The following is a 19,900-nucleotide window of genomic DNA, read 5'->3' as shown; positions in this document are numbered from 1 at the left end:
CCACGTGTGTGTACTCAATGCCATAAAACCTTCCTTGCAGCTTTCTGATCGATTTGCAGTATGCATCCATCTTTTCACTGGTCGTGTCCCAGTCCTTGTTAAGTTGGTTGATGACCAGAGCCAAGTCTCTATAGACATAGAGACATTTAACACTGAGCTCGACCGCAATGCGCAAACCTTGTAGGCATGCTTCGTACTCGGCGGCATTATTAGATGCTGGGAAATAAATCCTAAGGACGTACCGGAGCTGCTCCTTGGATGGTGACATGAAAAGGACTCCTACTCCTGTGCCGTCGATGTTGAGAGAGCCATCGAAGTACATCTTCCAATACTCATCGGGCCCTTGAGAGATAGGCGTGCTTAAGTCTGTCCACTCGACGATGAAATCGACAAGTGCCTAAGACTTGATTGTAGTACGGCTTGCGAATTCCAAGGAGAAGGGGCATAGCTCCATTACCCATTTGACGATGCGCCCATTCGCATCCTTGTTGCTAATGATGTCACGCAGAGGGTACTCAGTCATGACCACCACATGATATCCGTTGAAGTAATGTTTCAACTTTCGGGATGTTATCAGTATGGCGTAGATCAATTTCTGAATCCATGGGTACTTGGTCTTGGATTCATTGAGTACCTCACTGATGAAATAGATTGGTCGCTGTACCTTGTAGATGTGGCTGGGCTCGTCACGCTCGACCACCATGGCAGTGGAGACCACTCAATTAGTCGCCGCAATGTAAAGCAGGAGTGTTTCGTCTTCTCTGGGAGCAGTGAGGACCGGAGGTGACGTAAGGTATGTTTTCAGCTGTGTGAAGGTAGTGTCTGCTTCCTCCGACCACTCAAACTTCTCGGATGCTTTGAGCAGTTTAAAGAATGGTAATCCCTTTTCGCCTAATCTTGATATGAAATGGCTGAGAGCGGCCATGCATCCGGTAAGCTTCTAAACATCCTTCACCTTTTTGGGTGGCTTCATGTCCAAGACAGCTTTGACTTTCTCTGGGTTAGGGCGTATGCCATCATGACTGACGACGTTGCCAAGTAGTATGCCAGAAGGAACACCAAAGATGCACTTCTTTGGGTTTAATTTCCATTGGAATGTGTTAAGGGCTACAAAGGTGCATTCCAGGTTGTCTACAAGGGTATGTGCTTCCTTGGTTTTGACAACTACATCATCAACATAAGCCTCAATGAGGTTGTCTTTTATCTCATCTTTGAGGTAGGCCTGTATAGCGTGTTGGTAGGTAGCCCCGATGTTCTTGAGCCCGAACGACATGGTCGTGTAGCAGTAGGCGCCGAAAGGCATGATAAAAGATGTCTTGATCTGGTCGTCCTTTTTGAGAGCGATCTGGTGATAACCAAAGTAGCAATCGAGAAAGAAAAGCAGCTCGCAACCGGCTGTTGAATCTACGACCTCGTCTATGCGAGGTAAGCCGAAGGGGTCCTTAGGGCAGTGTTTGTTGAGATCAGTGTAATCAACGCACATTCTCCATTCATTATTCTTTTTGCATACAAGAACCGGGTTAGCTAACCACTCCGGATGATACACTTCTTTGATAAATCCGGCTGCCAAAAGCCGTGTAACTTCTACCCTAATCGTCTCCTTTTTTTACGCGAGCGAACCATCATAGCTTCTGCTTGATAGGTTTGGCCTTGCCGTTGACATTCAAGGAGTGCTCGATCAAGTTCCGAGGTACACTGGGCATGTCAGTAGGTTTCCATGCAAACACATCCACGTTGCTCCTCAAGAACCTGACGAGCGCGTCTTCCTATTTAGGATCCAGGTTGGCCCCGATAAGGGCCGTTTTGCTGGGATCACCATCGACCAGCTGGATCACCTTGTGCTCCTTGGACTTGATGTTCTTGCGTGGAGCCTCGAGCTCTGGGATCTCCAGGTGGTCGGCCGAGGTCTTCTTGGCGTCGAGCATGGTCTCGCCCATGCGAATAGAGAGGTCGTGAGCCTCTGCTATTTTAAAGTTGTCGTCTTTGTAGGTATAAGCTGCGTATACGTTACCCCTGAGGGTTAGAACTCCTTTCTCGGTAGGCATCTTGAGCACCAGATACTTGTAATGAGGTATGGCCATGAACTTGGTGAGCGATGGTCGACCAAGGATAGCATGGTAGGTGCCGTCGAAGTCAGCGACCACGAAGTTGACGTAGTCGGTGCGGAAGTGGTCCGGGGTCCCAAACTGCACAGGTAGCGTGATCTACCCGAGAGGTGTAGAGCTCTATCCGGGGAGAACACCCCAGAATTGTGCCTCGTACGGGTTGAGATCCGCCTAGGTTATCTTCAGGGTCGGCAGACTATTCTTGAATAGTATATCGATGGAGCTGCCGCTGTCAATCAGCACTCTATCGAATTGAACTTTGTTGATACAAGGATCGAGGACCAGGGGAAAACGTCCTGGTTCAGGTATTGTGGCCCATTGGTCTTTTCTGCTAAAGGAGATCTCGCGGTGAGACCAAAGAGGGAGCCGTGGATCGATGATGAGGTTGTCGGTGTTGGCCACGTTCAAGCAAGCACGGGCGAGCAGCTTGCGTTCTCGTTTGGTCTCGATGGACACTTTGCCTCCAATGATGGTGTGCACGCGATCGGTTGGCTTAACGTACTTGTGACGGGGATCTGCGTCTTCATCGTCGTTATCCTCGTTGCGTTGTTCCCCTACGTCGTTAGGCTAGTGGATGTATTCGGAGCCTGTTGACGTGTGTAGATAGACTTGAGAACGCGGCAATTCTCCATGGTGTGGTTTGACTTGGGATGGAGCTGGCAGGGCCCTTTCAATGCTTTGACATAGTCTTCTTCGTAGTTACGATGTCCGCCACCCTTTTTAACGGTGTTGACCTCACCGTCGTCTTCCCAAGGACGCTTGCCCCTGTAATCATCACAGCGGTTACGCCGTTGATTACGTTGGTCGCGGTGATCGCAGGAGTCGTTGCGCTGGTTGCGGTGGTCAAAATTGTCGTTCTGACCACGGTTACCGCGGTAGTCATCACGGTGTGGGGGGTGGTCGGAGCGTGGAACCCTTGCTGCTTCTTCAATAATTATCTTTTTAGCGTCGTCGGTGTCCGCATATTTCTTAGCAGTGGCCAGGAGCGCTGTAACTGATTCAGGTCTCTTACGGAGGAGCTTATCCCTTAGGGCGTCGTGGAAGCGTAGGCTAGTGATGAAAGCCTCGATTGCCTCATTGTCGGAGATTGACGGGACCTTGATGCACATCTCCGAGAAACGCTAGATGTACTCTCGCAGTGGCTCATCCTTCCGATCTCGGATCCGCTGCAGATCATATTTGTTGCTGGGTTGCTCGCAAGTAGCAATGAAGTTGTCGATGAAGGCTTGCTTGAGCTCTTGCCAAGAATCAAAGTAGTTCGCCGACAAGCTGACCAGCCATTGGTGACCTGCATGGCCAACAGCGACTAGGAAGTAGTTAGACATGACGTGCTCGTCAGCCATGGCTGATCTGCACGCAGTTTCATAGAGCATGACCCATAATTCGGGGTTCTCCTTGCCGTCGTACTTCTGAAGTTTTTCGAGCTTGAAGTTCTTGGGCCATATGACTTGGTGAAGGTGCGGAGTAAACTGCTTCAAACCCGGTGGGCCATGGGCAGTATCATATTCCATACGGCGATAGCTTTCGTGGGATGCACGATCATTGGCTCTCTGGTTGATGCGATCGCGCAGATCACGTCCTCCGAGGTAATGGCGGAGATCGTTATTTCCATCACGGCAATCTCGGTTGCCATTTAGATTAGCCCTGTGACCGTGGTTATCGTGGCGATTATCGCGGTTGTCTCGGCGGTTGTCGTCCCGGATGTCGCGGCGGTTGTCCTCCCAACGGCGGTTGTCATCCCGACCACCATCATGGCCACCGTTTCCGCCTTGACGGTTGTCTGATGGGTCGTTGTTGCGCGAGCCACGTTGGTTGGGTGGCTGTGAGCGACTTGAGTACTGGTGGCTGTGGCTTGACTCGACTGAGATGGATGGAGCCCGTGCTTGATTTACAATCTCTGCGGTCTGGGCCATAGCAGCCATCAGATAAGCTTGTATATCATCGCGAACTGCCTGAGTTTCTGGGGTATTGGGTAGCCATTGCATTGTCGCCATAGCAACGGCTACGTTGGCGCTTGGAGTCCTAAAGACCTGTTTGCCCCACACCCTGTCGAAGGCATTGTTGAGGTCGCGTGGCTGGACCCTTATGCGTCGTGCCTCCTCTTCTGCTTCGGCTTTGATTTGTCGGCGATTAAACCGGTCAATATTGCGTGCTTCGCGTGCAATCATTTCTTGTTCTGTTTCACCGACTGCTGGTGGTTCATCATTACTGACAACATTGATCAAATCCCCTCGCCTTGGTGGGAAAGACGGGAATTGTGGGAACCCCAGGGCATGGTCTGGGATATCCAGATCGTATTCGACGCCTTCATCGTCGTGATGCTGGAGCTCAGTGTGGACGGAGGCATTAGATGCGATGCCAGACGAGGAGCTGGAGTCACCCTCTTGGACTGTGTGGACGGATCCTTCTTAATAATCCTCAATCCGGATCATGTTGATGAAGTTGCATGGCTTCGGCCGAGGTCGATGTATAAAACACAGATCCGAGCGGCGTTGTATATTATACACGTAGTTGGAGGCAGCGTTTCGTAGGCCGTAGGGCTGGGCCTGGTAGTTCTCCGTCGAGGCTTTGTGCTCGGAGAGCCGGAGACCCGTCGCGGAGGCTGGCCGGCGACAAGCGGAGCGCCCTTCAGGAGTAGATATGACCACGAGATCTGTACCGAGTCGTGTAGGATGACTGGCCCGAGCTGGTCGGGTAGATCTGTTGTGGGGAGCGGTTACCTGCTCATTAGGTTGACTTTGAATTGAACTTACTAGAGCTAGGGTTTCAGCGAGTTTGGTGCCGACCTGATCGATGGAGTCGAGTAGGTCGGTGTTGTCGATCTGCTTCCCTTTGTAGCGGGGAAGCGGACGACGGGTTGCGGCGTGGCTGAAGATGATGCGGGCGTGGTCAGAGCCAGATGTACCGTGGTCGGAGCCAGATCCACCGTGGTCGGAGCCGTATCCACCGTGGTCGGAGCCGTAGCCGATGCAGGTGAAGCAGCGGTCGACGCAGATTGAATCCGCACCTCCTCCGTGGTCATGGCGATGAAGTCGTCGGAGCCGGTGGTCTAGGTGATCTGGCTGACGGTGAACGTGAGGCCGTTCGGCGTAGCCACGGAGCCGGAGATGATGACCATCTTGTTTGCTTGGAGAGCAGTACGCACACCCCCTACCTGGCACACCACTGTCGACGAAATATGGTCGGCAGTCTACCTAGGGGTATGCCCAAGGTAGTAGATTGTCGGCAGACAGATGCGCAAGCCACAAACAAGACGGTGACGTAAGACAGACACGAGGTTTTATCTAGGTTCGGCCGCCGAGGAGGCGTAATACCTACGTCCTGCGTCTGATTGTATTGCTGTATGTCAATGAGAGATGTTTTTTAGAGGGGTCCCCTGCCCGCCTTATATAGTCTGAGGGGCAGGGTTACAGATCTGGAAACTAATCCTAGCCAGTTACAATTGTCATAGGTGGCCGGATAAGGATTCCTATTCTAACCGACCAGGATCTTGCTTGATCGCCAAATCTATCTTGACTCCTTGCGCGGGACTCCGAACAGGTTAGCCGGGTCGCGCGTCGTCTTTTGGTGTACCGGACCCTCTGATCTGGGCCAGCCCAAGCCTAGCCGTAAGGGTATAGGGGTTAATACCCCCACAGCGGGGGATATCGACAGACGACGGAGTACCTCTGGCGTGCTCGTCTTTCTCGGGTCAGCTCCAATCTCATGGTTGTCGCTAAAACAGAAGGTGCTGGCGCTGTCCACGTGCAAGGCAGAGTACGTGGCGGCGGCCACAGCGACATGCCAAGCTGTGTGGCTGCGCCGGCTACTAGGCGAGCTGACCGGTGTGAAAGCTCACCCACCAGTATAAATGGTGGACAAGCAGCCCGCCATCGCCCTCGCGAAGAATCCGGTTCTCCACGACCGGAGCAAGCATATCGACATTAAGTTCCACTTCCTCAGGGACTGTGTCGATGGAGGGCAGATTGTCATCGAGTTCGTCAAACCTGGTCGGCAACTCGTGGACGTCACCATCAAACCGCTCGGCCGTCTTCGGTTCACGGAGCTGAAGAAGATGATTGGCATGGTGGAGGTTTTAGGGTTAGTAGTAGAATTAGGGAAAGAATTATAAAGTAATCTGCAGCTCTCCCTCTGTACGCGCGGTAGGGGCAGACGCCAAAAGGGCTCTCGTGCTGCTGCACTGTAGCTACGGCAGGGGCACGCACCAAAAGGCTCACCTGCCGCACTGTAGCCACAGCAGAGGCAGGTGCCAAAGTCAGTCCTGCTGTCACATCTAGTCACTGTAGCAGCCTGGCATGTCTGTGTACTAGAATTAGATGGGTAGAGTTGTATATATAGCTTCCCACTATAACTCAGTGAAGAGAGTGAGTTCAGTTTTGCCATCTCCTCTATAGAGTTCCGACTAACACTGGTGCATATGCTGTGTGTATGCGCTCTGTTCTCTCTTCTAGTTTTACCACCAGCTGTAGGCTCATCCATGCGAGAGATTTTGGGACCAACAACGTTAACGCGTGACATGTTATATCAGCAGTCACTGGTCTGTCTTGCATATAGACTGCTCTCTTTCTCGAAAGGATCGCTTTGCCAGGCTCATCGTCAACGCCGCAGCCGACCTGTACTAGCTCCCTGGCCTCCAGCACTCCACCTGACGATCGTCCTAGTATATTGCCAGGTGTAGTGGAGTATAATGTAAAATACATTTCGCTGCATCTTACTATTACGAAATTAAGAGAATCAAGACGACATTAGTACCTTATTTTCCTTTTGTGCTCCTGTAACGCACGATATGTGATTTGTATGGGTAAATTTTATGCTGTGCCTTCTGTGAGTCCTCATATTGTGCTATGCTTTTATGTATCAAATATCAATTTTGCACCATTAATCATCTACTTCAAGTATCATCTCATTTAGGAATTTGTCATTTAGATTTTGCTATTTCAAGATATCTGAATTTTATATGTGCTTAAATTTTGGTCCCTCATCTTGAAGGAATTATATATGTCTGACCATATAATGATTCTATAAATGTGGACATATATAATTCCCTTGGGCCGTCACGTCGTTTGGACCAAAATTCAGATCGTTTGGGCATAAATGTGGGCCCTTGGGATTTTGTAGGATTCGAAGCCCATCTAAAGGGCCCGTTCATTTTGGCCCAAGGGCCGAACCGGACTCGCCGGGTCCTCCCTCTTCCCTCCTCCTGTCCAGGCCTCCAGGGTTTTAGGCTCGCGGCTCGCCGCCGTGCCGTCCCGCCCCTTCAACCCCCCGCGCGCCGCGATGCCTCGTTCCAAGGGCAAGAAGAAAAACCCGTCAGCGTCGCCGCGGCCGTCCCCACGCACGCCTCCATCTCGCTCCTCCGCCGCTGGCTCCGGAACGGGCGACAGCGAGAGAAGCGTCGACCTCCCATCCATCGCCGCCGCCGCCGCAGCGCAGTTCCCGGCGCTCGTGCCACGCGGCGGCGATGGCTGCTTCGCTGGCACCGTCACCGAAGTGGCCCCCAGGGACGGGAGCCGCGGCGGCCGCTTGGGGAGGCTCTGGCTCTCCGAGGCCGCTATGGTCGGCGCCGGGATGCGGCCCGCGTGCCTCGTCTCCGTAAGCTCCTCCCTGCTCCTCTTTTGGTGCCTCGGCCTTGTTCCTTCGACTTAGGACTGCCTGTTTCTGCAAATTGTTAGTGTGGACCAGCTTCGTTTCAGCTAGAATCGTTGCTCACTCAAATTTGTACTATTTCTTTTGTGCGAGGGAGGTTGAATTCATCCATCGCACAAGGGCACTAATGATCAGTCTAGTCGTATGAGGTCCAATTTGACTGATTTTGAGTAATCGGTAGAAAGTCAAGGTGCCTTAAGCCCATCAGCGTATGCATGCAGAGCCGATGTTCTGAACCGAAATGTGCACATTTCATTTTTCTTTACAATCACGGGGAGGGGAGCGCTGCCAACCTTAATATATTGCTCGGACCATATGAGGTGTACATAGTTCAGAGAGTAAGTTATTGGAAAGGAAGAAGATTACAACTTTGGTTTTCAACACCCCTATCTGCTACAGCGAATCGGTGCTTCCAGATATGAGCTGTTTCCTTGCAAGCAGAACTAAGACAGAGGCTGTCCATTGAACAAAACCTCATTTCTGTGCTTTAGATCATCCAGCAAAGCCAGCAAAGAAGCTGAACAAAAGCATCAGAGTACAATGTGGGTCCTCAGGCATAGGCAGCAGGCATAGTTCAACCATCTTGAACCGGCACTGCTTCAAATGCCAATGGTGAAGGGCAGCTCAAGATCAGGTCACAGTGGTCTTCTGAGCTGCTGCACAGAGAGGGCAGATGTCATCTTCAAGGACTTCTTTCTTCTTGAGATTGCACCTGCATTTGATTCTCTTTTGTAGTTATGTACCATCAGCCACCATAAGAATTGGACTTTAGGTTATGCTATTCTGATTGTGAAACCAACTTCAGAATTCCAGCAAAGCACAAACTTACTAGTTTACTTCCATGTATGTTTTCTTTTCAATAACTAAGCTGAGGTGTGTTTCATTGTTCGTAGGTCTCACTAATTTCGACAAGCAGTGATCAGTTAGATGCTTTCCCACTAGTTAATTTATTTGAGGAGTGCAGCAGATTCTTTGATCTTGATCTGGACAATGATCTCCTGCATGGTGAAGCTGGGAAAAACTTTGTGGTTGCTACAGTTCTCCCCTCGCGTGAGGTATGTATTTTCTTTTTTTCCCCCTCCTGATGTCAAGTGGCAAGCATAACAAATTGTTGAAGTTTTTGACTGGGTTCTCTTACTAGGTTCCAAAGAATGGTATCAAGCTCTCTTGGGATCTTGCTTGTGTTTTGGGACACCCTTTGGTAGGTCGATCGTTGTTTATTAGCCCCTTGTGTACACTTCAGGCCCCAAAGCATAGTGATGATATTCATATTTTGCGGGTAATGAAATGTAAGAATCTTTATCTTAGCCTAGTTCCACCTAATATTGGATCTTCCAATGGCACTGAATCAGAGTCTGACTACCATCCTGAAAGAAGCACAATGGTTATGGAGACACCTAAGAGAGGCCCTTCAACTCCACTGCATAAGAAGGAATCCAATCACTTTCCTTCCAATAGTGGCTCTTCAATGTGCTTGGATCCAACCACTGCGAGATCAGCACTAGCAGATGAGAAAGTTAATGAGTTGTTGCATACTTCAGCAGTACGGTGGCTTAATGGTAGACACTTGCTTAAAGGAAACTTTGTTCCTCTCTCAATATGCGGAAAACTGTCTTTGTTTGTGGTCATGGGAGCAGAACCAGATAGTTCTTCTCAAGATGTTTCATGTGAGAAAGGGAATACACTGTCTAATGCAGAGGATTCAACTTATTCTGGTGAAACCCCAGTTTTCCTCCTTGTTGACGGAACCACAAAAGTTCATTTATCTGATTCTGTCAGCACAAAGCAGCTTGGTTCAGATAAGCCGGGTTTACCATCAGAACTTTATGAGTATGATGACAAAAGAAATGAAGATTTCAATCATGCTCCAACACTTGGTGGGTTATCTAAAGAGTCAGCAACCATAAAAGGAATAATTTCATTTTCACTAGCTGATCAAATTGGTCTGCCAAGGTATTCCATTAACAGATACACACGTCTCACTATATTCAGCCATAAAAATTAATGGTTTGAATTTTGCAATATGTTGATTGTTTCAGATACAAAGGTATTCTTCTTTATGGTCCACCTGGAACAGGGAAAACCTCTCTTGCTTCTTCCTGTGCCTATGATGCAGGGGTCAACCTTTTTACAATCAATGGACCAGAGATCATTAGTCATTATTACGGAGAAAGCGAGCAATCTCTGTATGATGTTTTCAGTTCAGCCAAGCAAGCGGCACCTGCTGTGGTTAGAATTTCTTTGAATAATTGACTGCAATTACCTTTACCATTTTGTCAACTGCACAAAAAGAATCCTGGGTTCATAGTAGAGTTACCTCTTAAAGTGCTAATACCATAACTCATAACATCGAAACTCCCCTTTTATTAGGACAAAAAAAATCTTTATTTACTGACTTAGTTTTGTAATGGTATCTACTCTGGGTATTCAACATGAAGTGTGTTCACTAGCAACTTATTTTTGGAGGGTAACACTATGATATTGAGCCCAAGCTGCTCTAATATTTTGATGGGTTGTGCAACTCTGAAGCCTTAAAAACTATCTTCTATTCAAATTCATGAAATTGGACTTGTTACTCTTTTCACTATTTTTTCACGTCCAGCAGGCAAACAACTTTGCTTGAATATATATCTCCTTTGTCCTTTTCCACTGTTCTCAATGCAAAATGCTCCCAATGATTGAGGGATGCTGAATTCTTCACTGTATGTTCTATGATGCATACAAGCAACAGATTCAGTTGAAGCCTGTTTCTAATGCTATGCTCATTAAGCATCAATAGTTGAGCACTGAAGTGTCTTACCAAAGCAGCTAACTTGCCTATATTTATGTCATGTGGGGCCAACAGTACAGCCGCCGGCCTCGGACACGAGGGGCAGCCGGGGCAGTTCCCAAGGGGACGCATGGCCTGGCAGAACCCCAGGAGGTTTAGGCGGCTGGAAGGGCTGCAGTCTCTAAGACAATTAAGTAGTAGTTGAAGAGTAAGGAATTAATTAGCCAGCTAGTAGTTAATGGCTGGCACAAGTAGCAATGGAGCAGAGCTCCTATATGTATCCTGTACCGTTGAAGAAAGGAATCAAGCAAGAAGTTATCTCCTAATCTCTCTCTCTGCTATTCTTAATCTCACCCCTGCTGTGGTAGCCAGGCAAAAACCCTAGCACCTCCATTACCTAGTTCAAGCTACGAACTGAGAAGCCAAGGGCCTCCAACCCTAGGCGCCCAGGCCCTTGACAACTTGGTATCAGCTAGCCGGCGATCTTCTTCCACCTCCGCCCCACACTCCAGCCCAGCAGCCACCTCGCCATCAACCCCTGCCTCACCCACCGCCTCAGCAGCCTCCTCTGCCTTGCCAATGGCTGAGCCGTCCACCGCTGACCTGGCCAAGATGATCCAGGCCCTCACCACCACCATGAACGCCACCATCAACGACCTTCAGCAGCAGGTCGCCGCTCTTCAGCAGGCACCGGCGTTCTCCGGCTCAGGCTCACGAGGCTTGGGCCACGGTGACCGCCCTCCTCGGTTCCAGAAGATGGACTTCCCCAAGTTCGACGGGAAATCCGATCCGCTGGCCTTCCTCAACCGATGTGAGTCGTATTTTCATCAACAGCGTATTGCAGCCGAGGAGCAAGTTTGGATGGCGTCATACAACCTTGAAGATGGCGCCCAAATGTGGTTCATCCAAGTGCAGCAGGACGAGGGTACACCGTCTTGGCGCCGCTTCTCCGAGCTCCTCAACCTCCGCTTTGGGCCACCGATCCGCTCCAACCCCCTTGGGGAGCTGATGGCGTGCAAGCGGACGGGCTCGGTAGCAGAGTACCAGACCCGCTTCGAGGCGCTGCTTCCTCGCGTCGGCACGCTCACGGAGGCGCAGCGTGTACAAGCGTTCACGGTAGGACTGCAGCCGCCGCTCAGCCTCAACGTGGAAGTCCACAACCCGCAGTCCCTCGTCATGGCCATGAGCCTCGCGCGCAAGCTGGAGCTGCGCGAGCAGTACTACACCGCTGTTGTTCCAGCTCCGCCTGCGCCATGGCAGACTACGCGCGGCCTCTTGATAGGGCCACCACCACAGCTGGCCCTGCCAGCACCCCCACCCCGTACAGCAGCCCCTTCCCTCACCATCGAAGGCCGTCAAGTGAAGAGGCTGTCCCAGTCAGAGATGGAGGAGCGGCGACGATTGGGCCTCTGTTTCAACTGCAATGAGAAATTTGGCAGGGGTCACAACCGCGTCTGCGAGCACATCTTCCTCCTCGATCTGGCCGAGGCCGATGACGACGACGACCCTGAGCAGACCGACGCTGCGGTTAACAGCCCGCTCATCTCACTGCTGGCCATGGCGGGCGTCCGCTCCAGCGAGACCATGCAGGTCCACATCCAGCTGGGCGGGGCGTCCTTACTGGCCCTGCTGGACTCGGGCTCCACTCACAACTTCGTGTCCGAGGAAGCAGCGGCACGCACCTCCCTCAGGCTTCAACCCCGCGGCAACATGAAGGTCACGGTGGCAAATGGGGAACGGGTGCCGTGTCCCGGCGTCTACCGTGCAGTTCCTTTCTCCATCGCCAGCGAACCGTTCTCCACCGACTTCTTCGCACTCCCGCTGGCCGGTTATGACGTCGTCCTCGGCACCGAGTGGCTGGCCTCCCTTGGCCCGATTCTCTGGGATTTCGGCGCCCTCACCATGTCCTTCTGGCACTGAGATCACCGGGTGTGTTGGACGGGCATCGCCGGGGGCACCGGCTCTTCTCTCCGAGCATGCAGCGGGGCTAACCTCTTACCAGCCGTGCTGGAAGAGTTCGCCGGGGTCTTCACCGAGCCAACTGGCATGCCTCCGCCTCGCCCCCGGGATCACTGCATCAACCTTATCCCGGGGTCCTCGCCGGTGGCGGTCAGGCCGTACCGCTACCCCCCGCTTCCCACAAAGACGAGCTGGAGCGCCAATGCACCATGCTAGAACAAGGGCTTATCCAGCGCAGCACATCGGCGTTCTCCTCCCCGGTCTTGCTGGTCAAGAAGGCCGATGGGACGTGGCGTTTCTGCGTCGACTATCGGGCCCTCAACGCTATTACAGTCAAGGATGCCTACCCCATCCCAGTGGTCGACAAGCTCTTGGATGAGCTGAATGGCGCCCGGTTCTTCACCAAGTTAGACCTCCGCTCCGGCTATTATCAGGTTCGCATGAACCCAGCCGACGTGGAGAAGACGGCGTTCAGAACTCATGATGGGCTCTATGAGTTCCTCGTCATGCCGTTCGGGCTGTGCAACGCCCCAGCCACATTCCAAGCATTGATGAACGACGTTCTCCGCCCCTTCCTGCGCCGCTTCGTCCTCGTCTTCTTCGACGACATACTCATCTACAACGCCTCCCTGGCTGAACACCTTCGCCATGTGCGCGCTGTCCTCACTGTGCTGCATCAACACCGCTGTTCGTCAAAAGATCCAAGTGTGCCTTCGGTGTTGACTCCATTGCGTACCTGGGGCACATCATTTCCGCACAGGGGGTGGCCATGGATCCTGATAAAGTTCAGGCCGTCGCTGATTGGTCGCAGCCCCGATCGGCGCGCGCGGTCCGAGGTTTCCTTGGGCTTGCGGGGTACTACCGCAAGTTCGTCAAGGATTTTGGCGCCATAGCAGCACCCTTGACTGCCCTATTGAAGGAGGGGTTCACCTGGAATGAGGCAGCAGCCGCAGCTTTCGTCGCCCTCAAGACAACCATCACTACAGCACCGGTACTGGCCCTGCCCAACTTCGAGCAGCCGTTCATCGTGGAATGCGACGCTTCGACACATGGCTTTGGGGCCGTTCTCCTTCAAGATCAGCACCCCATCGCCTTCTTCAGCCGCCCTGCTGCCCCTTGACATCACTCCTTGGCGGCATATGAGCGGGAGCTGATTGGATTGGTGCTGGCCATTCGCCACTGGAGGCCGTACCTTTGGGGACGCCGTTTCCTAGTCCGTACTGACCATTTCAGCCTCAAATTCCTTTTGGATCAGCGGCTAGCCACCATTCCCCGGCACCATTGGGTGGGCAAGCTGCTGGGCTTCGATTTTTCTGTGGAATACAAGGCGGGCAGCACCAATACGGTGGCCGATGCCCTGTCCCGCCGTGACACGGAAGGAGGCAGCAATCTTGGCGCTCTCGGGGACCGCGTTTTGACTTCATCGAGTGCCTGCGACAAGCTAATCTTCAGGACCCCGCGCTGGTCGCCATCAAGGAGGAGATCAGCTCCTCCCAGCGCGCGGCTCCCTGGTCCCTCGTCGACGGGCTGGTCGCGTTCCAGGGGCGCCTCTACATTCCGCCTGGCGCCCCCCTTCTCCAAGAACTCCTCGCTGCCATTCACGATGACGGCCACGAAGGAGTCCAACGCACACTCCAACGCCTCCGTCACGACTTCCACTCGCCCAACCTGCGTGCTGTGGTCCAAGATTATGTGCGCGCATGCGCCACCTGTCAACGCTACAAGTCCGAGCACCTGCACCCAGCAGGCCTTCTCCTTCCACTGCCGGTGCCAACAGCAGTTTGGGCAGACATCGGGATGGATTTCATCGAAGCTTTGCCGCGCGTGGGAGGCAAATCCGTCATCCTCACCATTGTTGATCGGTTTAGCAAATACTGCCACTTTATTCCGCTGGCCCATCCTTACTCCGCGGAATCCGTGGCGCAAGCTTTCTTCTCCGACATCGTGCGCCTGCACGGTATCCCGCAGTCCATTGTCTCGGACAGGGACCCTGTGTTCACCTCCATCTTCTGGAAAGAGCTGCTGCGCCTCGCCGGAGTCAAGCTACACATGACGACGGCATTCCACCCGCAGTCTGTTGGCCAGACCGAAGCAGCCAACAAGGTGATCATCATGTACTTGTGCTGCCTGACTGGTGATCGTCCCCGTCAGTGGCTGCGCTGGCTGCCATGGGCGGAATATATCTACAACACCGCTTTTCAGTCCGCGCTCAAGACCACGCCATTTCAGCTCGTCTATGTCCGTGAGCCACCCTCCATCCGATCCTATGAGCCTGGTGAAACCAGGGTGGCTGCGGTGGCCAAGACCATGGCTGAACGCGATGAAATGCTTGCTGATGCCCAGGCCCGGCTGGAGCAAGCTCAGGCAGTCTACAAGCGGTTCTACGACAAGCATCACCGCGACGTTCAGTACAGCGTGGGTGATTGGGTCTGGCTTCGTCTTTGTCATCGCACCCCGGCCTCCCTCCACGGCGTCACCAAAGGGAAGCTGCGACCCCGGTACTATGGGCCGTACCGCATCTCTGCCATCATCAACAACGTCGCCTACCGCCTCGAGCTCCCTCCCCGCGCCCGGCTGCACGATGTCTTCCATGTCGGGCTCCTGAAGAAGTTCGTGGGTACTCCCCCGGCCATTCCCCCGGCTCTGCCTCCTATGCATCATGGCGCCACACAGCCGGTGCCAGAACGCGCCTCACGCACCAGGCTGGCCCGCGGCGTCCGCCAAGTCCTGATACATTGGCAAGGCGAGCCCTCAGCCTCCGCCACCTGGGAGGACATCGACAGCTTCACCGAGCGTTACCCAAACTTCCAGCTCGAGGACGAGCTGCTCGTCGAGGGGGGGAGAGATGTCATGTGGGGCCAACAGTACAGCCGCCGGCCTCGGACACGAGGGGCAGCCGGGGCAATTCCCAAGGGGACGCATGGCCTGGCAGAACCCCAGGAGGTTTAGGCGGCTGGAAGGGCTGCAGTCTCTAAGACAATTAAGTAGTAGTTGAAGAGTAAGGAATTAATTAGCCAGCTAGTAGTTAATGGCTGGCACAAGTAGCAATGGAGCAGAGCTCCTATATGTATCATGTACCGTTGAAGAAAGGAATCAAGCAAGAAGTTATCTCCTAATCTCTCTCTCTGCTATTCTTAATCTCACCCCTGCTGTGGTAGCCAGGCAAAAACCCTGGCACCTCCATTACCTAGTTCAAGCTACGAACTGAGAAGCCAAGGGCCTCCAACCCTAGGCGCCCAGGCCCTTGACAATTTATATTGCATTGCTCCTATTTATGAGCATCTCCTTTCTCCTCATAGTTGAAACTCTGATTTTTATTTAAAAAAACTTTTTTCCCAGTTATGGTTCAGGTTTCTGACTTTCTATTACCAAGTTGTCTGATTCATCCTCTCTGAAACATTGCTTATGGGTCAGGTCAAATATTGAAATGTTTGTGCACTGATTATCGAAGGTGACAGTTTGAACTATTTTGTTAGCAAGGAGCAATGCTATATATTTGAAGTATAGGTATCCTAATTAGGATCCTTATCCCATCTTGTTAGCATTCATAACAGTATCATGTATCTTTGTTGCTATTAGATATTTATTGATGAATTGGATGCAATTGCTCCATCAAGGAAGGATGGGAGTGAGCAGTTATCTATTAGAATGGTAGCCACTCTGTTAAAACTGATGGATGAGATTGGCCCTAGTGATCGTGTTCTCTTGATTGCTGCTACGAATCGGCCTGATAGTATTGACCCCGCATTGCGACGTCCTGGAAGATTGGATAAAGAAATTGAAATAGGTAGAATGCTCTGATGCTATCCATATATTTTCAGTGCGAATAGCTGTGGATGTAGTCTACTCCACATACACATCATGCTTTTTAAATTAATGCCTGCAACTAAAATGAAGCGCTTATGAATGTGTAGAATGTATTAGCAACCTGGCCTTTTTTATTTTATGAAGTAGCATAATGCATTCAGGACTGGGCAGTATTTTAAACTTATAAGCAATGGATTGCTTGTACTGTAAGCTTTTTCATCTGTAGTAAGTGATTATTTGTGTGTTTTTAGTAGCCATTTAAGGATTTATTTGGACACTAAGGTTGGCCATGCACTTATAAATGGCACCAAATTTAATGACTTCAATTCAACATCATTGTCCAGTGATATGTTGTTGAGTTTAAAACCAAGTTAATCATGTTTTGTTGTCTTCAAACTGGGTTGCAGGAGTGCCATCCCCGGGACAGAGGATTGACATACTTCGCCGCCTTCTAATTGGAGTTCATCACTCTCTCAGCAATGAAGAACTTGAGTCTGTTGCTCTAGAGACCCATGGATTTGTGGGTGCTGATCTAGCAGCACTATGCAATGAGGCTGCATTGAGTGCTCTGCGGCGTTACATCAGCCTAAAGGAAAATTCAACTCAACCACTTGGTCATCCTGGCTGTAGTTTTGAGAAGTGTAAGAGTCAGGATACTGAAGATCCAAGCTCATTATCGTCATCTTTCTCACAGTTGACCATATCATCAGATGATGTTGCCTGCATGAAGGGTGGTAACATAAAAAGTAGTGAGTCTTATGATGATACAGATGAAATACCACTATTAGTAACCATTAAGGATTTTGACAAGGCTAAAACAAAAGTTAGACCAAGTGCAATGCGCGAGGTATCACTTCTATCCACCTGCAAGGCTTTAGCCATAGGTCTCTTGTATGACAGTTCCTATCTATATATCTGGTCTGTGTGAAAAAAAATGCCAATTGCTGAATCATGTTGTATACAGGTTCTTCTTGAGCTTCCGAAGGTACGTTGGGAAGATGTTGGTGGTCAGTTCAGTGTCAAGGAGCAGCTAATTGAAGCTATCCAATTACCACAAAAATGCCCAGAAGCATTTGAACGTTTAGGGATCCGACCCCCTAGAGGATTACTAATGATAGGACCGCCAGGTTGCAGCAAGACTTTGATGGCTCGTGCTGCAGCTTCTGAAGCAAAATTGAACTTCCTTGCTGTTAAGGGTCCTGAACTTTTCAGCAAATGGGTCGGTGACTCAGAAAAGGCAGTGAGATCGCTATTTGCAAAGGCAAGGACTAATGCACCGGCAATATTATTTTTTGATGAAATAGATGGGCTTGCAGTAACTCGTGGGCAAGAAAATGATGGCACGTCTGTTGCTGATAGGGTCCTCAGTCAGTTGCTTGTGGAAATGGATGGTGAGTTTTAACACTTCATTAGGAAATTCCCCGTTCAAATCTCCATATTTGTTCATAAACTCACCAATAATTGCCCTAGGAGTTATTATAGTCTGTTTGTTTTTTTCACTAGACGTTAAAATGTTGTAAAGCATGTGATTAGAGGTTCCCAAATAACAATAATGTTTTTTGTTGACTGTACATAAACCAAGCACCAATTATCTGATTATGATGTTTCCAGTCAATGTTATTTGGTTGGAGTATTAGCCATTTGCTTGTGCTTACGCATGTTTGGAATGTGTTGTAACCTTTTTATCTTATTTTGTTTTTTACAAGCTCCTATTGGTCTCTACTGAAAGCGTAGAGATATGCGCGAATAATAGATTGATTATACTGGTGGCAGGGTACAATCATATATAGGCTGAGGGCAGCTACCCTTAGCCCTATACACACACAAGAGGGGTGCCCAGTGTTGGGCTGCACCTGGCCCATAGGCCTACAGGAGAAAACAGTCAGGATGCTAGGCCCATAAGCTAATATATCTGTCTAAAATCTACCCTTTTATGATGCATAATTTACTATCGTGTTTTATTCTAATCAGCGTATTTCTTCACTACACTCTAAAGTGTGTTAAGCATGTGATTAGAGGTTGGCAAATAACAATAATGTATTTTGTTGCCTGCACATAAACCAAGCATCAAACATCTGATTATGATATTTCCAGTCAATGTTCAGTTCTAGCCATATGCAATTGCAATGTGCTGATGAACTTCTATCACATATTTTGTTATTTACATGCTCCTATTGGTCTGTGAACTTTTATGGTGCATAATTTACTATCATGGCAACAGGTTTGGACCAGAGAGTTGGCGTTACTGTTATTGCAGCTACAAATCGTCCTGATAAAATTGATCCTGCACTTCTGAGGCCAGGTTATTGGTTCAGTTGTTATTTAGTCTATGTACATGGATCAGCGCTTAAATTTATTTCTTGGATTACACATATAATGCTTGTAACACTCATTTGATCTAATTTTGAGATCGATATATGCACTAGGTCGCTTTGATAGGGTGCTGGATGTGCAACCACCAAACGAAGCTGACCGTGCAGATATTTTCCGGATTCACACACGCAGCATGCCATCCAGTGCTGACATGAATCTAAACGAACTTGCTAGACTCACAGAAGGCTACACTGGCGCCGACATAAAGCTCATCTGCAGGGAAGCTGCTGTTGCCGCACTTGATGTATGCTAGTCATTCTTCCCCGTCTAGTTGCATGAGCATATGCATTTTTCACTAGGTGATGCTAGAAGTTAAGTGACAGAATACTCTTTCTTTCAACAGGAGAGGTTTGACATCCGAGAAGTAGCAATGAGACATTTCAAGTCTGCAGTCAGCAGAACAAAACCATCAGATGTCAAGTTTTTCCAAGAACTTGCAAAGCAATTTCGCCGATCGTTGACTTCACTGAGGCAGCAGTAATTCTGAGAAAGGTAGATGGGTGTGTGTTTGAGGAATGGGTCAAGCATCACCTTCTTACTCCTTACATTTTTGCTTGGTCTAGAGAATGGAGTGGGTCAATCCATACAAGCACATGGCTAGCTTAATCATGAGGAATGAGTTCATCCCAAACAATTCATGGGTGACCTCATTCTAGATATTATGTGATTCCTCAAACCAAGCACCTCATCTGTGAACCTGGCATGATTGTTCTGTAGTCAACTGTAATTACGGAAATGTTGTTGTAACTTGTAAACTGTATGTGATTCTTAGCTCATCACCTTTCCCCTTTGTTACATAGGTGGTATGCTTTTTAGGCGCCGCTGTCTTGCAGCAACAATGCGGTTGGTCGGATTTTGCTGTGCCAAATATCTGCTGGAACTTGTACGCCTTTTGTTTCTGCTTGGTGTGCGGCTGTGCTATGGTCGATGAACCTGGGTTGGTACCCGCTGGGTTTATCCTTTCATTACATTTTTAGTTTTTATGGCCCGGATAATCCTGGTTCGCGTTGCTATCTATGTATCTTCGAATTCCGAGCGCCGTTGTTCTGACCTCAATCACTTCGATACTGTAGCTACAGCTTTAAGTTGATTCCAGCGACGCTATCGTCTTGCTCGTCGGCACGTACGCCAGCGCCTTGTGGAAGGACTAAGTGGGACTTCCCTCTTATTAAAAAAAAAGAACAAGAAGTGGGACTTCCCTTCTCTCATTTTTTTCAGCTCTACTCTAGCTTTGTTTTGT

At 50.1% G+C, this 19,900-nt stretch overlaps 2 protein-coding genes across 2 annotated transcripts; both read left to right on the top strand.

Annotated features, from left to right (window-relative positions):
• The first annotated feature begins 7,360 nt into the window (after nucleotides 1-7,360).
• Nucleotides 7,361-19,545, top strand: LOC136486781 (calmodulin-interacting protein 111-like). Its single transcript, XM_066483774.1, has 10 exons — nucleotides 7,361-7,697; nucleotides 8,645-8,806; nucleotides 8,893-9,704; nucleotides 9,791-9,980; nucleotides 16,060-16,267; nucleotides 16,695-17,134; nucleotides 17,252-17,678; nucleotides 18,509-18,589; nucleotides 18,714-18,904; nucleotides 19,004-19,545. The coding sequence occupies exons 1-10, from the start codon at nucleotides 7,383-7,385 to the stop codon at nucleotides 19,139-19,141; spliced, it is 2,964 nt and encodes a 987-aa protein (XP_066339871.1). The 5' UTR covers nucleotides 7,361-7,382; the 3' UTR covers nucleotides 19,142-19,545.
• On the top strand, nucleotides 11,101-12,441 carry LOC136487215 (uncharacterized). The gene has a single exon (XM_066484336.1). The coding sequence runs from the start codon at nucleotides 11,101-11,103 to the stop codon at nucleotides 12,439-12,441; it is 1,341 nt and encodes a 446-aa protein (XP_066340433.1).
• Nucleotides 19,546-19,900: the final 355 nt, after the last annotated feature.

The sequence above is a fragment of the Miscanthus floridulus genome, chromosome 10 (genome assembly GCF_019320115.1).
Source record: "Miscanthus floridulus cultivar M001 chromosome 10, ASM1932011v1, whole genome shotgun sequence".
NCBI classification, from domain to species: Eukaryota; Viridiplantae; Streptophyta; class Magnoliopsida; order Poales; family Poaceae; genus Miscanthus; species Miscanthus floridulus.
This window is presented reverse-complemented; position numbering and strand designations above follow the sequence as displayed.

Bases quoted from the DNA above. Each gene is read 5' to 3' on its own strand.
- LOC136486781 (XM_066483774.1), top strand. From the start codon at position 7,383: ATGCCTCGTTCCAAGGGCAAGAAGAAAAACCCGTCAGCGTCGCCGCGG. The intron at 7,698-8,644 runs GTAAGCTCCTCC...CATTGTTCGTAG, and splicing joins GGCCCGCGTGCCTCGTCTCC to GTCTCACTAATTTCGACAAG. The intron at 18,905-19,003 runs GTATGCTAGTCA...TTCTTTCAACAG, and splicing joins CTGCTGTTGCCGCACTTGAT to GAGAGGTTTGACATCCGAGA.
- LOC136487215 (XM_066484336.1), top strand. From the start codon at position 11,101: ATGGCTGAGCCGTCCACCGCTGACCTGGCCAAGATGATCCAGGCCCTC.